At 37.8% G+C, this 15,438-nt stretch overlaps 2 protein-coding genes across 2 annotated transcripts in view; both read left to right on the plus strand.

Annotated features, from left to right (window-relative positions):
- The window catches only part of LOC136032338 (signal recognition particle receptor subunit alpha homolog), a 79,770-nt gene extending 68,902 nt beyond the window's left edge, over positions 1-10,868 (plus strand). Inside the window, exons 11-12 of the mRNA XM_065712662.1 lie at positions 1,075-1,251; positions 10,611-10,868. Coding sequence (XP_065568734.1) covers positions 1,075-1,251; positions 10,611-10,736 — 303 coding nt within the window. The 3' untranslated portion in view covers positions 10,737-10,868. The remainder of the gene's footprint in view (positions 1-1,074; positions 1,252-10,610) is intronic.
- A 2,274-nt stretch (positions 10,869-13,142) lies between these two features.
- The window catches only part of LOC136032346 (PRELI domain-containing protein 1, mitochondrial-like), a 34,202-nt gene continuing 31,906 nt past the window's right edge, over positions 13,143-15,438 (plus strand). Inside the window, exon 1 of the mRNA XM_065712672.1 lies at positions 13,143-13,277. The gene's annotated coding sequence lies outside the window, so the exon portion shown is untranslated. The remainder of the gene's footprint in view (positions 13,278-15,438) is intronic.

The raw sequence follows: 15,438 nt of genomic DNA on the forward strand, positions 1-15,438 counted from the left end.
AAAATGCGGTTGTATCTAACATTCCAGGACTACAATGAAAGTGAGGTTGTGTTGGCTAAAACCTTTTTTGTAGCTGAAGGATGATAGATTTCCAAGGATCGTCCTTTTCGGCCAACCATCTAGGGCCAAACAAAAAGCAGGGAAAGGCAAACGAAACTCTGAGTGAAGTTTGAAGAGGTTATAACGAAGGATCTAAAGGAATTGGAGCTACTTTTCGTATAGTGAAGTTTTGAAAGTTTCGGTTAATGGTTTGGAGTGTGTGCAGCTTTTTCGGCCTCAGGCAGATTGGTGCTGAATTGAGTTTTTATTAGTAGAAGTGATAGTTTTAGTAATTGAAAATTGTGATTTTCTAAATTTTCACATTTTACCGCTGGCAAATTGTGAGTCATCAGTAAAAATATCTTGAAACCCTTCCAGAACGGTATTCTGGCCACTTTATAAGTCAAAATCAATTTACGCTATCTATTTTGTGTTTCTTTTTTTCTTATAAATTCCATATCTTTGTAGGTTTAGAATTATATTATATCAACCGAAAATAAATACAATCTGGAAATTTTATAGGTAGGAAAGAAAAAAAAACAGCAAAAAGATAAATTTTGTAGACAAAGCACAGTAAAAATATATAAAGAAGAAGGAAGGATGAAAAACTCATTTAAGCATAACTCTTATATGTTGGAAATTAGCAAAAAAGTAAAATGTAAAGAAAGTCTTGCGGGTGACAAAACTGCCCAAGGTATTGCAAAAGACGTCGTGATTTCTTAAAATTGCATTTTTCGGCGCTTCTTGCTAGTTCTAATGTGACATCTGCTACACTATCTGCCGATTACAAATTTGAAGTAATAACAAAAAAAACTCTATTTTGTTATAGTTTGAAATTAATTAGCATGAATAATGTTTTCTAGAACGCAAAAAAAATCTGATAGGGTAAGTATCTGGTGTATGCTCAAATCCTATTAGAACTTTCATTTTATCGATAATTGTTTTAACAAGAGTCATTTCACAGAAACAAAATACAAGGCACGCAAAGGGCTTTACCTGTGCTCCGATTCTGACAAAAATTTCATTTTCTTTTAGCTAATCACTGTCAATGAGCCTGATCTTGTTTTGTTTGTTGGCGAAGCATTAGTTGGCAACGAAGCTGTTGATCAGTTGGTTAAATTTAATCAAGCACTTTCTGACTTTTCCCCTGCCAAGGAACCTCATCTAGTTGATGGCATCGTCCTTACCAAGTTTGATACTATTGATGATAAGGTGAGTTCTAACTAAACAAAGAAGAGTAAAACCTGCGCTCGACTCAGCGTACAACTTGGGTAAAACAAAAGTCTTTCTCGTCCTTTGCAACCTAAATGAAGTCTAGGGGAAACTAGAGTATACGTCAATTCTTGAATAAAAAAAAAACAAAACATAATGATCATTAACATTTAAATGAAATTGAAATCACATAAAATCTTTGAATACCGCAGCATTTTACAGAAATATCAACATCGGAAATAAATATCATTTTTGGCCGCTGTTTTTACTGATGCCCTAACGATTCCCCCTCCTCCTGTGGAGAATTTCCGCAGAAAAGTTACACCTGACTACGTAATATAATCAAGATCACTTATATTTTTGGTGGTGTTTCCTCCTTTTTCAGAAACCTAGGAAATTTTCTCAAGCTCGTCACTTTTGATGACTAACTTTAAATTTTGTGACTTTTGTATTTGATATCACCATAAAATATTGGAAAATATTTGTAAAATATTTGATATATTTGTGTAATCACCAGTTTTTTACATTTTAAGCAATTTAATAATAATTTATTTTTGACGTTAATTGACACTTGGACAAATTTTCTTTGAGCAGCAACTGTGCAATCACCAGTTTTTTTTTACATTTTAAGCAATTTAATAAAATTTAAAAAGAGCCTCAATTTTTTGAGCTTGTGTAACGGTAATAACGGTCTATCAACAGACGGACACTACATTTATATATATATATATATATATATATACTAGCTGTTGGGGTGGCGCTTCGCGCCACCCCAACACCTAGTTGGTGGGGCGCTTCGCGCCCCCCCAAGCCCCCCCGCGCGCGTAAGTGGTTACGCGCCATATTAGTTACGCGCCATTGTAGTTGTGTCCCTGTGTCCCACCTGTGAATATAGATAGATTTATATATGTGTTTCAAACTACGTAAAAATTGCGAATATACAACATTCTTGGCTTTCCCATTGTCTGTCCATATACAAAGCCGTATGTACTAATAATGACGTCATATGCAAACGCTCTTTTTACAAACAAACAAACATGCATACACACAACTCGTTTTTATATAGATAGATAGATAGATAGATACAATACAAATTAACTACGTAAAACTTGTGAATATACAACAGTCTTCGCTGTCCCATTGTCTGTGCGTATAAATAGATTGTCAGGTTTACCGACCCTCAAAGATGCAACATACAATTGTACATTGGTAAAGCAATCTGTATTAAGATCTATACCGCATTTTTCTAGTGATTGCCCTTGAGCTTTGTTGATGGTGGTTGCAAATGCTAATCGAATTGGGAATTGCAATCTTTTAAATTGAAAAAGCAGATCCGTTGGAATCATGGGAATGCGAGGAATAAGAACAGCCTCACCCTCATAAGGCCCTGTCAAGATTGTGGCATCTATTAGGTTTTCCATTGTTTTTTTTTTACGGCAAGTCGCGTGCCATTGCAAAGCTTTGGTGGGTTGATATTTCTTAAAAGTATTATTGGTACGCCTATTTTTAGTTGTAGCAGGTGTGGTGGACACCCTGAAGGATCTATGGAATTTAAAAATTCAGATGGATAATTAACCGCTTCATTTGGTTCCGAAATACAAATTAACTGCGTAAAACTTGCGAATATACAACATTCTTCGCTGTCCAATTCTCGCTGCATATAAATAGATTGTCAGGTTTACCGACCCTCGAACATGCAACGTACAATTGTCCATGGGAAAAACAATCAGTATTAAGATCAATACCACATTTTTCTAATGATTGACCTTGAGCTTTGTTAATGGTGATTGCAAATGCTAATCGAATTGGGAATTGCAATCTTTTAAATTGAAAAGGCAGATCTGTTGGAATCATGGGAATGCGAGGAATAAGAACAGCCTCACCCTCAAAAGGCCCTGTCAGGATTGTGGCCTCTATTAGGTTTTCCATTGTTTTTTTACGGCAAGTCGAGTGCCATTGCAAAGCTTTGGTGGGTTTATATTTCTTAAAAGTATTATTGGTACGCCTATTTTTAGTTGTAGCACGTGTGGTGGAAACCCTGAAAGATCTATGGAATTTAAAAATTCAGATGGATAATTAACCGCTTCATTTGGTTCCAAAACTGTGTCGACTGACTTGTAAAGGACTGCCTGGTCTTGAATCTTGGTCAAAACAATATTGTTGATTTCGTGGACGTCTATATTTTTGGGTGCGAGAATCGCTCTTTCACTTAGCCATTTATTATTTTTATAATTTTTTAGAATATTCGGAAATACTTTTTCAATCAATTCATTTTTGGACGTCACTAAATTACAGAAATCAGCAGGTAGTTGTATACGTCCTGAAATTGAGTCTACTGGGAGCTTTCCGTTTCCCATTGCCAGCAATTGATCTGAAAATGTTTGACCAGAGTCATCGTTTTGCAATCGGACACGCATATTTGTAGTTAATTTAAATGTTTTTACGTGTGCCCTTAAATTAGAATTTTTCAGGCAAGCATTCATTTCGTCTGCAGGAGTTGATCTAGGTATTATAGGTAATGTTTGCCTGAAATCTCCCGCAAGCAATATTAAGGTGCTGCCAAAGGGTTTCGACTTCCCTCGCAAATCTTTCAAGCATTGATCCAGAGCCTCGAGTGATTTTTTGTGTGCCATTGTGCACTCATCCCAAATAATAAGTTTGCATTGCTGCAATACTTTACCCATCCCAGATGATTTGGAAATATTGCACGTGGGAGTTTCTGTAGAATGCAAGTTCAGAGGCAATTTCAAAGCGGAATGAGCAGTTCTTCCACCAGGCAGCAATGTTGCGGCTATTCCGGACGACGCAATTGCCAACGCTATATCATTTTTAGATCGAATTGATGCCAGAATCAGTTTTATCACAAACGTTTTACCAGTACCTCCTGGCGCATCCAAAAAGAAAATTTCTCCAACGTTGTTATCGACACAATGCATTATCGTATCATAAATGTCTTTTTGTCCCGACGTTAACTTGGAAATGTTATTTTGTACATACGACAATAGATCACTCGTACTGTAACTTTGTTCACGATCCAATTCTACACATGTCGAAACAGCGGCGATACGGTTAGGTGAAGGCATTCCCAAACCCTGAAGAGGTTTGTTTGCCATACTTATGCACAAATCTTCTATAACAACTAAAGTGTAGTTATAAATTTCTGATGTAAAATCAAAAGTCATGTCTGACGTCTCTAACTGTTTTCGATGAAGTATATCTTCGGACATTTTTGACTTATATTTTTCCCATAAATCTGTAGGAGCTGATGGAGAGCAAGTTGTTAAAATGATGCCAAACAATGCACGAATTTGACTTGGGGTTGACGTTTCGCACGCGTCATTGATGCAGTTATCCCAGTGTTGGTCATTCTCCAATAAATTCAGAGCTTGGCATGCACTACGGTAAGTGTCATGTATAGTACCATTTACAGTCCTCAAATACTCAAAGGATGTCGGACCGGGTACATTCACCAAAAGCAGGCGTAGAAAGAAGCATTCATATTGATTGGGGTGAACGGTGTAGAGTCTTCCTATCGTGGTATCTTTGAAGATGGTAGGTTGGCCGTCGACTGACTTACCCTGTTTTCGACGTTCAAATACTTTATTTTTAGTATTCCACGTGTAATACGAAGGCACTTCAGTATACAGCAGTTTTTTTGCAAAAGAATCATTTTTGCAAAGCGAAAAAAAAGCTGTTAATGTTGTATCCGGTGGATTCAGGACTCTTTGTTGCACGTTGGTTTCCGTGAAATAAACACGTTGACAATTCTGTAAATGTACCGCTAAGTGAACAACAGCTGGACTACGTTCATGTATCGGAAATGAAAGAATTCGCCAAACAGCTTCATTACTGCTTATGTATCTTCCAGCCTGATATTCTACGATTTCATCGAAATCTTTGATTTCGGACTGCAAGCCAAAAACTGCCATGTCACTGCCTTTATTGACGTATTTACATATGTATTTGATTGCCTTTACGGAGTTACAGTATTCAACGTTTATGTGTGCATTAAATGTTTTTGATAATAAAGGGGAATATGGAACAACCCACTGGTTATCTACTTCGATGGTGGTACCGTTACGCTTCTTTATTATTGCTGTTTTACCGCCATCTTCAGTAGATCTTCTTCTATATTGTGGGTAACCATCATTGCCAGTAATTGTTTTGGGTACTAAAAGTCGAGGATATTGCTTTGTGCACCTTCCTTTGGCCATGCATGGTGAATTTTCGTTCAGTGCACCGCAAGGTCCATGTATCATATTTTTTACAATAATATCATGTAACCCCTTATCGACATTTTTATCAGGTATTTCAGCGGAAATCACATCATCAATTTCGTTTGAAGTAATTTTTTTATGTAGCCAGATTAGTATATGTGCGTGTGGCAAACCTCGTTTTTGCCATTCCACTGAGTACATCCAGCATCGCACTGACCCAAACACTTCATGTTTTACAAGGTAGTTTATCAGTGATTTCAACTTTTGCCGGAAGACACGTGCCGTAATGTCATGCCTATGAACCGCCGATTGTCCTTGAAGTAAAAGCTGCAGTATCTCGTCCCAAGATTGATTACATGTAAATGTAATAAATAAATCTGGACGACCATAGAGACGAACATACGCAATAGCATCTTGAGCATATTCATGCATATGACGGGGACTGCCAGCATATGACGAAGGTAAAATTGTTAATCTTCCAACGTTTGTGGTATTACCGTCATTTATAACTGCATCTCGCAAATGAATGTATTGTTCAGAGCGGAGCTTGGTCTGATTCAGGCGGATATATAGCAAACGTTCTGATTCAATTTTAGCATACATATCCACGACAAATTGGTGAAACAATTCACGGCATTTTAAAATATAATTTTCTTCATCCTGCCGAATCAATAGTCTATAGGAATAATAATGCATTGCACTGCATTTCTTATTCATTTCTTTGTTAGTGGCTGGATTCATCAATTTAATATTAAAGTGATAGCCGTCGGCTCCATCCCAAAAAATGATAGGATATTGTAGGGCATCGTAGCATCGATGAGTTTCAGCAATTCTTAACAACTGAGCGTTTCGCTTATGTAGAATAATATCTCGAGGTAAAAACTGATCACCGACCATAACGATTGCCACTTCGTCGATAGTCGGAGCATTGTATCTACGCACATGTTGGCCAGGAGGCGTTTTGTCAGCGGAAATAACAATTTTATGAGTATCAGTAGGCATCAAATCGATGGCTGTTTTGAACAGACGCACTAACTTATTATTTTCGTGGAAAAGATGTTGCAATTGGGAAACGATTGTCCTTTCAACGTTGGGAGAAATTTCGCAACGTGCATTCAATACAGAATTTCCATCACTGATGAAGTACAATTGTAAAAATTTATGATTCTCGCCTGAGAATGGTAGAAGGGACCCTGCTTTATGATAAATTTGCCCTTTTACTTTGAAAGTAGACATAAATTGATCTGGATTTTCGATTTGGGCTCCAAACGACGTCATTTGGAAATATGAGTTGTATTGTCTGATTTTTGACAAAAAACGCTTAGATTCTGACGTAGTTCCAGTAAGGAAAGTCTTCAATGGCTCTGGTGGTGCAGCCAATAGAGGAAGTTTAACTTTTCCTGAGGCGCAACACATTCCCATTGTTTCACCATTGAATTTCAAGGCCTTGCAATAGGGACAAATTTTAGACATTGTCCCGATTTGAACACATCTACTCAAGCTATAATCATCGACTGGGTTGTACCTGAATGCCAGGCGATAACTTTCAGATTGCTCTGATTCCTCGGCACGCTTTCTTTTCTTACTTTCTCTATCAGCAGCAAGCCTGTTTCCCTGCTGGTCTTTTGATTCCTCGGCACGCCTTCTTTTTTCACTTTCTCTTTTAGCAGCAAGTCTGCTTCTGCGTTGCTCTGGTAGTTCCTCGGCATGCTTTCTGTTCTTTCTTTCTCTATCAGCAGCAAGCCTGTTTCCCTGCTGGTCTTTTGATTCCTCGGCACGCCTTCTTTTTTCACTTTCTCTTTTAGCAGCAAGTCTGCTTCTGCGTTGCTCTGGTAGTTCCTCGGCATGCTTTCTGTTCTTTCTTTCTCTATCAGCCTCAAGCCTGTTTCCCTGCTGGTCTTTTGATTCCTCGGCACGCCTTCTTTTTTCCTCGCCACGCCTTCTTTTTTCACTTTCTCTTTTAGCAGCAAGTCTGCTTTCGCGTTGCTCTGGTAGTTCCTCGGCACGCTTTCTTTTCTGACTTTCTCTATCAGCAGCAAGTTTTTTGGCATAGACTCTTTGAGCATCTTTATCAGTCATTGTAAACTTAAACATTAATAGAATTCTACGCGAACATATGTCTTATATAACTTGAATGACGTCACCTTCAAAGCAAAAATGATGGCAACTAATTTCATGATGTCAGCCGAAACATGACGTCACCTGATCCACGATCCACAGATCCACAGACAACTTATTTATATATATATATATATATATATATACTAGCTGTTGGGGTGGCGCTTCGCGCCACCCCCCAAACCCCCCGCGCGCGTAAGTCTTTTACGCGCCATATTAGTTACGCGCCATTGTAGTTGTGTCCCTATGTCCCACCTGTGAATATAGATATATATATATATATATATATATATATATATATATATATATATATATGTGTGTGTGTGTGTTTTTAACTACGTAAAACTTGCGAATATACAATATTCTTTGCTGTCTCATTGTCTGTGCATATAAATAGATTGTCAGGTTTATCGACTCTTGAACATGCAACATATAATGGTCCATGGGAAAACAATCCGTATTCAGATCTATACCTCATGATTCTAATGATTGCCCTTGAGCTTTGTTGATGGTGATTGCTAATCGACCATTCCCTGTGTCGCCGTCGTCATTTATATATCCCCCTGTGCCCCCCCGGCGTCCCCGTTGTAGTTGTGTCCCTGTGTCCCGGTCGTCATTTATATTCCCTGTGTCCCGGTCGTCATTTGTGTCCCGGTGTCCTAGTCTGTGATTTCTCTTTGAGTGTCCCGGGCGTCATTTATATTCCTTGTGGCCCGGTGTCCCGGTCGTCATTTATATATCCCCCTGTGCCCCCCGGCGTCCTCGTTGTAGTTGTGTCCCTGTGTCCCGGTCGTCATTTATATTCCCTGTGTCCCGTTTTTTTTCTTTTTAGTTTTTTTGTAGTTTTTACCGTTTTTTAGTTCTTCTTTACTTATGTCCTGGTCGTCATTTATACTCCCTGTGTCCCGGTCGTCATTTGTGTCCCGGTGCTTTGTTGATGATGATTGCTAATCGAACATTCCTTGTGTCCCGGTCTCTTTCTCTTTGAGTATCCCGGTCGTCATTTATATTCCCTATGTGTCGTTGTCCCGGTCGTCATTTCTGTCCCGATGTCCCGGTCTGTAATTTCGTCAGTCGAAAACATGACGTCAGTCTTCACACAAACATTACGCGCCATTGTAGTTGTGTCCCGATGTCCCACCTGTGAATATAGATAGATATATATGTTTTTAACTAAGTAAAACTTGCGAATATACAACATTCTTTGCTGTCCCATTGTCTGTGCATATAAATAGATTGTCAGGTTTACCGACTCTTGAACATGCAACATATAATGGTCCAAGGGAAAAGAATCCGTATTCAGATCTATACCTCATGATTCTAATGATTGCCCTTGAGCTTTGTTGATGGTGAATGCTAATCGTGTCCCGGTCGTCATTTTTTTTTTCCTTTTTTTTTTCTTTTTTAGTTTTTTATTAGTTTTTAGTTGTTTTTTTCTTTTTAGTTTTTTTGTAGTTTTTACCTTTTTTTTAGTTTTTTTTTACTTATGTCCTGGTCGTCATTTATACTCCCTGTGTCCCGGTCGTCATTTGTGTCCCGGTGCTTTGTTAATGGTGATTGCTAATCGAACATTCCTTGTGTCCCGGTCGCTTTCTCTTTGAGTGTCCCGGTCGGCATTTATATTCCCTATGTGCCGGTGTCCCGGTCGGCATTTGTGTCCCGATGTCCCGGTCTGTAATTTCGTCAGTCGAAAACATGACGTCAGTCAACACACAAACATGACGTCACCCGACAGGCCCACACACACACACAGACAACTTATTTATATATATATAGATAGATAGATAGATTCCCTATGTGCCGGTGTCCCGGTCGTCATTTGTGTCCCGATGTCCCGGTATGCAATTTCGTCAGTCGAAAACATGACGTCAGTCGACACACAAACATGACGTCACTCGACAGACACACACACACACACACAGACAACTTATTTATATATATATAGATGTGTCCCGGTGTCCCAGTCTGTGATTTCTCTTTGAGTGTCCCGAGCATCATTTATATTCCTTGTGTCCCGGTGTCCCGGTCGTCATTTGTGTCCCGGTCTGTATATACATTCGTTTTTGAATTGGTCTTTTTTTAGTTTTTAGTTTTTTACCTTTTTTTAGTTTTTTTAGTTATACCTCATGATTTTAATGATTGCCCTTGAGCTTTGTTGATGGTGATTGCTAATCGAACATTCCCTGTGTCCCAGTCGTCATTTATATATCCCCCTGTGCCCCCCGGCGTCCCCGTTGTAGTTGTGTCCCTGTGTCCCGGTCGTCATTTATATTCCCTGTGTCCCGTTTTTTTTCTTTTTAGTTTTTTTGTAGTTTTTACCGTTTTTTTAGTTCTTCTTTACTTATGTCCTGGTCGTCATTTATACTCCCTGTGTCCCGGTCATCATTTGTGTCCCGGTGCTTTGTTGATGGTGATTGCTAATCGAACATTCCTTGTGTCCCGGTCGCTTTCTCTTTGAGTGTCCCGGTCGTCATTTATATTCCCTATGAGCCGGTGTCCCGGTCGTCATTTGTGTCCCGATATCCCGGTCTGTAATTTCGTCAGTCGAAAACATGACGTCAGTCAACACACAAACATGACGTCACCCGACAGACCCACATACACACAGACAACTTATTTATATATATATATATATATATATATATATATATATATATATATATATATATATATATATATATATATATATCCGCAGCTTCTACGATTGCTGGAAGGACAAAATATATACAGGTGTAATGAGATTTTCGAATTTTTTTCATTTAGTTTTTACGATACTCAGGTCTGACTAATAAAAGGCAATAGAAGTTTCTCTCTGGGGAGGGTGTAAACTTTTGAAAGAAAGCAAAAATAAATTAGTTATACTGTAAATACTAGAAAATAATGGGACACGGAAAAACTAACTAGATTACAAGATTTTGGCGGAGGTACGAGTCCAAATGTCTCCTTTCCTCATGTACTTACATGGTCAACTGCGTTTCTTGATAAATAATAGGCATCCTATCTTAAACTAATTCTATATTGTAGGTTGGTGCTGCCATATCAATGACGTATATTACGGGACAGCCAATAGTGTTCGTTGGAACGGGTCAGACCTATGTGGACTTGAAAAATTTGAATGTTCCAGCTGTTGTTGAAGCGTTAATGAAATGATCTCTTACCTGATTGTACTTCATATCTGGAAAATGGATGGAAGTGAACTATATAAATTTATTTTTGGTGTTCAAGTGTTTATAGGTTGTGGAACGGTTGTTTATTTGAAGATTAAATTATATGATATGGTTATTCGTTGTTCTTATTTTTTAAGTTTACGTAATGTGGGTGGCTCAAAGATCGAAGTCTTTGCCGGCTCTCAGTCTAAAAAAAGACCCTTTCGTAGGTTAATATCATTTTTATGCTTGCTTTGCTTACTTGGGACTTCCATACTCGGAAAAGACCATAAACTTTTGCTATATGTGACGTAGGCCAGCTGGAATTTTTAACAGTATTTCCGGGGTTTGCTATCCATGTCAGATATCAATAGTCAATGCTACGTATTTCTTTTTGTGATCGTTGCTTGAGCCCTTTCTAATTGGGATCCGCTCAAGGTAATAACCTAGCTAGTTCATTAACATTCCAAGCAATAGAAGCTTCATGCAAGACATTAGCTGTCAGCCTTCTTTCAAAATACCTTTTTGCCCCATCACAGTTGATTTTGTTACCAGTCATCAATGGTAACAATACTAGTCTCCATTAATTATTTTTTAAAGCGTCTGTGTATTTATTTTTATATGTTTGAACTAATTATTTGTCTCTAACAAGAGTCCCAGGGCTTTGCTGGTGGTTATGCCCGTTCATACTTGTATGTGTTTACAGGTATGCTTTTGATATATAATGTTAACATGTAAATTACCACTAGGAGAGATCTTGACACCTTCTTGGCGGGGAGGAGGCGGCTTCAGAATCTATTGGGATAAAATGAAAATTTCATGGAACTTCCCAATAATTTTGTATTTCAAGATTTTGATGATTTGTATTACAACTTCGCTAACTGTGGATGTGGACTTATGGAAAATCAGGTTTTTGCTCATAAATTCTTAAAAGTTTTTGATGACAAGATACGGGACGCATTATTGTCAATAACACCGAAACCAATCAAGCTTCTTTTTGAGTGCATGTGAGAAGCACTTAACAGGGATGTTTCTGTGCTCAGCGCAAGTCCTGTCTGACATTACTCCTTCTTTAACATAGAACCCAAAACGGACGCAGTACAGGCTTTGTCTCTAAATGAGAAGTGAAGGTCCGCAGATGATTCGTCAAAAGATATCGCCCATTTAAATCCCTCTCTAAAAGGCTCGACACCGAAAAATCGATAGTAAAATTTTTTGAGAAAGTCAGAAGTGCTCACTGACATCCTTGTGAAAAAACGTTTTACTACTGGAGTAAAAGGTAAATCTGTCATTAAATCCCTAGTCCTGAAAAGGAAGAAAGAAAGAGAAATGAAAAGGCTTAAAAGCAAAAGACTTGTTTCTTGTAGCAGGAGTTGTGGTTGGTTCGACGATTCTAACGTAGACGAGCCCGTATAGAACAACTCTTTGGAATCCAGTACTTCAGACTCCGGAACAGCTCTTGAGACTATCGGCTAAGTCAAGGCTAGTCATTATATTCTGGTTGATCTGAAGAGCAAGAAAGGGAATCCTTTTCACTATCTTATAATTATCAAAAAAGTAGCAACTTAAGGTCGACTTTATGAAGAGACTGGAGTAAGACACTTTGCGCTAACTGGCAAGACCGATGGTATCTTTATGACAAAAGTTGAAATGAAACTGCATTGTCTGACAGTCAGAAAATCAAAATTAGCGGAACGGCTTACTTTTGGTGTTGATCAGTTAATTTATAATATGAAATTATTACTCTTTAGTTGTTTTTAAATCTTACTGAAATTGATTTTGTAGTTTTTGTACTGAACTTATTTGTTCATAATTTTATAGTCGAAAAAACAGTTTTAATGTTTCACTGGCCTTTTTCCTGCTTCTTTTGTCAGGTGGTCGAATGTAAGCCAGAGACGGCTGAGCCAGTACCGGGGTGACCCAGGTTCGGCAGTCTTGATCAATTGGATCCAAAGACATCAAGTTGGAAAAGGGTGGAGTATTTCTAACTGTTTTTTTTTTTTTTTTTTCAAGAATTGTATTGAACGAATTACCTTTGCTTTGGCGTACTCAGCAAACTTCTTATCGCTTGAATCAATTCCTGATGAATTAAAAAAGTCAAAACCTGACGATTGCTGACCGGACTCATATATGGGACCAAAAATAAATATTGACTATCTTTACATAAATGTTGATATCAGAAACGACATTTGGAAATCTCTGTTTATTTCCAAGTTTTTCAACCTCATGCGAAAATTTATCATTAATATTTAGTGTAAATTTAGGGTTCTAGGGGGGTAGCTTCTCTTCCTTCCCTTTGCCCATGCTATCCATGGATAAAAGTAAAAGGTAGCGACCCTATAAATTCGCATTTTATTCTCAAAATGACCTTTTTGACAAAAAAAGTATGACTATATGTTGCACATGCACGCACGAAAAAGTATTGTGACAAGGAAGGTGGGGAAGTGGCTTTTTTGGCTACTCGCTGTAGATGGCATGATCATCACACAGTCCTATATAGATAGGAGAGTTTCGAAAATACCGGCTTGAAAGACAGAATGGAATGGTAAGTAGGCTTATAACTCAGATAGGCTATCTATCGAAATTGATTTGATCAGGGGTTGCATAGCATTTATGCTAGGAGTTGGTCAAAAGATCTAACTCTAATCAATAGATCTAGAGTGGTAACTTAGAGCTTTGTGATGTTAGAAAATTACATTTGGGGGGGGGGGGAGTTTAGATGATGGTTTTTTTTTTGTCTTGGAAACTAGCTGAATTAGGAGAATGAAGCGCTAATTTTGACCAAGGACTAGTCGGGTAACGTTTATTTTAACAGTCTATTCCAGTAGCTAAGAAACAAACTTACCTCTATAGTCAGCAACGCATCCTGAATCCAAATTTAACTTTCTTTTGCTTTGGAAATGAAATTTACCCCCACCCCTATATACATATCAATTCAGGGTATTTTTGGAATTTAATTTTTGATTAGATATATTTGGAAAAATGGGGGGAGGGGCTTTAATCCCCTTCAGTCACTTTCAACTCTTGTAAAGAAAACTAGAAGTCAAGACTTCCAATTGAATGAACCTTTTCCAAAGCTAATGCAACCACTCCTTTCAGAGAAACCTTTAATCACAACAATGGGCAAATTGCATTACTTACAGACCTTGCTTTTAGGGTTGGGAGGATTTTTATCAATTATGGAGACATAGTTATTTGAGCTTTAGACAATTTTTTAACAGAATGGCTATTCTGATTTTTTTTTTAATCAGATGCATTTTGAAAACAAAGCACAGTAAGTTATAGAGGGGTGGAGTGGTTTCCCTCCAATCACTTGAAGTTCTAGTGCTTGGATTAAAAATCCTTAGATTGCTCTAAGCTGCAATTCAAGGTAGTGCCTTAAAAGGGTACTAGAACTTCTGATTTCCAATCAATTGAGTCCCCTCTAAAGTTATTACAACCATCCCTTCCATATGACTTACTTCTGCAAAAATGATAGGCTAATAAAGAAATAACAATACATTTGAAAGGCAACAATGTAGCAAAGCCTCAAATTATTACATGTTCTTGTATTTGAAATGTTAGTGTTTCTGAATTTGTAATTACTATAGACTGGAAAGGTCCTCAAGTCTTTCAAATGCTTTGACAATCTGAAAAATTGTAGAAAGATGCAATCACTTTAAGTAAAGAAATACATATTTTATATGTGTGGTTATAAGCATGAAAAAAAGGGAAGGAACTCTGAAAATGTAATTTATAGTGAAAGAATAAAACTAAAGACAAAAGTTGTAGCAATACTGTCTTATCTTCTGATAAAGTCAAAATCAATGGTTACCAACTCTTGTCTAGTCTGAACTCCCACTTTACCACCAAAGAAGTTTCTATATTAGAGATGGACCAAAGGTTACTCTCATTCATATTAATTCTATGACTACTGATGGAATTGAGTCTGTGTGGATAAAAATACACAATCAAACAAACTCAATTATAGTGAGTGTTGTCCATAGAAGCCCTAGTGTTTTTGACCATGAATCTAATTTGGCTGCCATGTTATCACATGTGATATCCAATTTCACCAGCAATAATCTTGCTGTTTTGGGGGACTTTAACCTTCCTGAAATCTAATGGATTGATGGATCTGGTTTTGTAATAGAGATATAGAAAATATCCAATAAGCCATGACAAAGACCTTGTGGTGTGCCCCCAAAGGTGCCTTTGGGGACATGTACCATTCATGGTGGAGTTGCTAGAAAAGTCCGTAGAGGTCTATGATTGAATGTACAAAAAATGATTTTATATGATTATTGAGGGGGGGGGGAGCACTCCTCTCATTATGTAGATGATATTTTATTTTGGGCAATTATTTGGGTTTTTATGGTACTTGGTATTAACAAAGTGACTTATAGCAATTGCAAATTCTGGAATTGCACTTCCAGGTAAGCTAGGACAATGAAATTTGGCAGGCGTATCAGGGACCAGACCAAATTAAACTAAAAATAGTCGTTTTCCCGATTTCACCATCTGCGGGGGGGGGGGGTGTTGGGCATGTTAATTCAGAAAAAAAAAATAGAAAATTTGAAGTATTTTTAACTTATGGATGGCTGATCAGATCTGAATGAAATTTGATTTTTGGAAGGATATCGTGTCTCAGTTCTGTTATTTTAAATCCCGACCAGATTTGGTGACATTGGGGGGGGGGAGGGGGAAACCTAAAATCTTGGAAAACA

This window comes from Artemia franciscana, chromosome 1 (assembly GCF_032884065.1).
Source record: "Artemia franciscana chromosome 1, ASM3288406v1, whole genome shotgun sequence".
Taxonomy (NCBI): Eukaryota; Metazoa; Arthropoda; class Branchiopoda; order Anostraca; family Artemiidae; genus Artemia; species Artemia franciscana.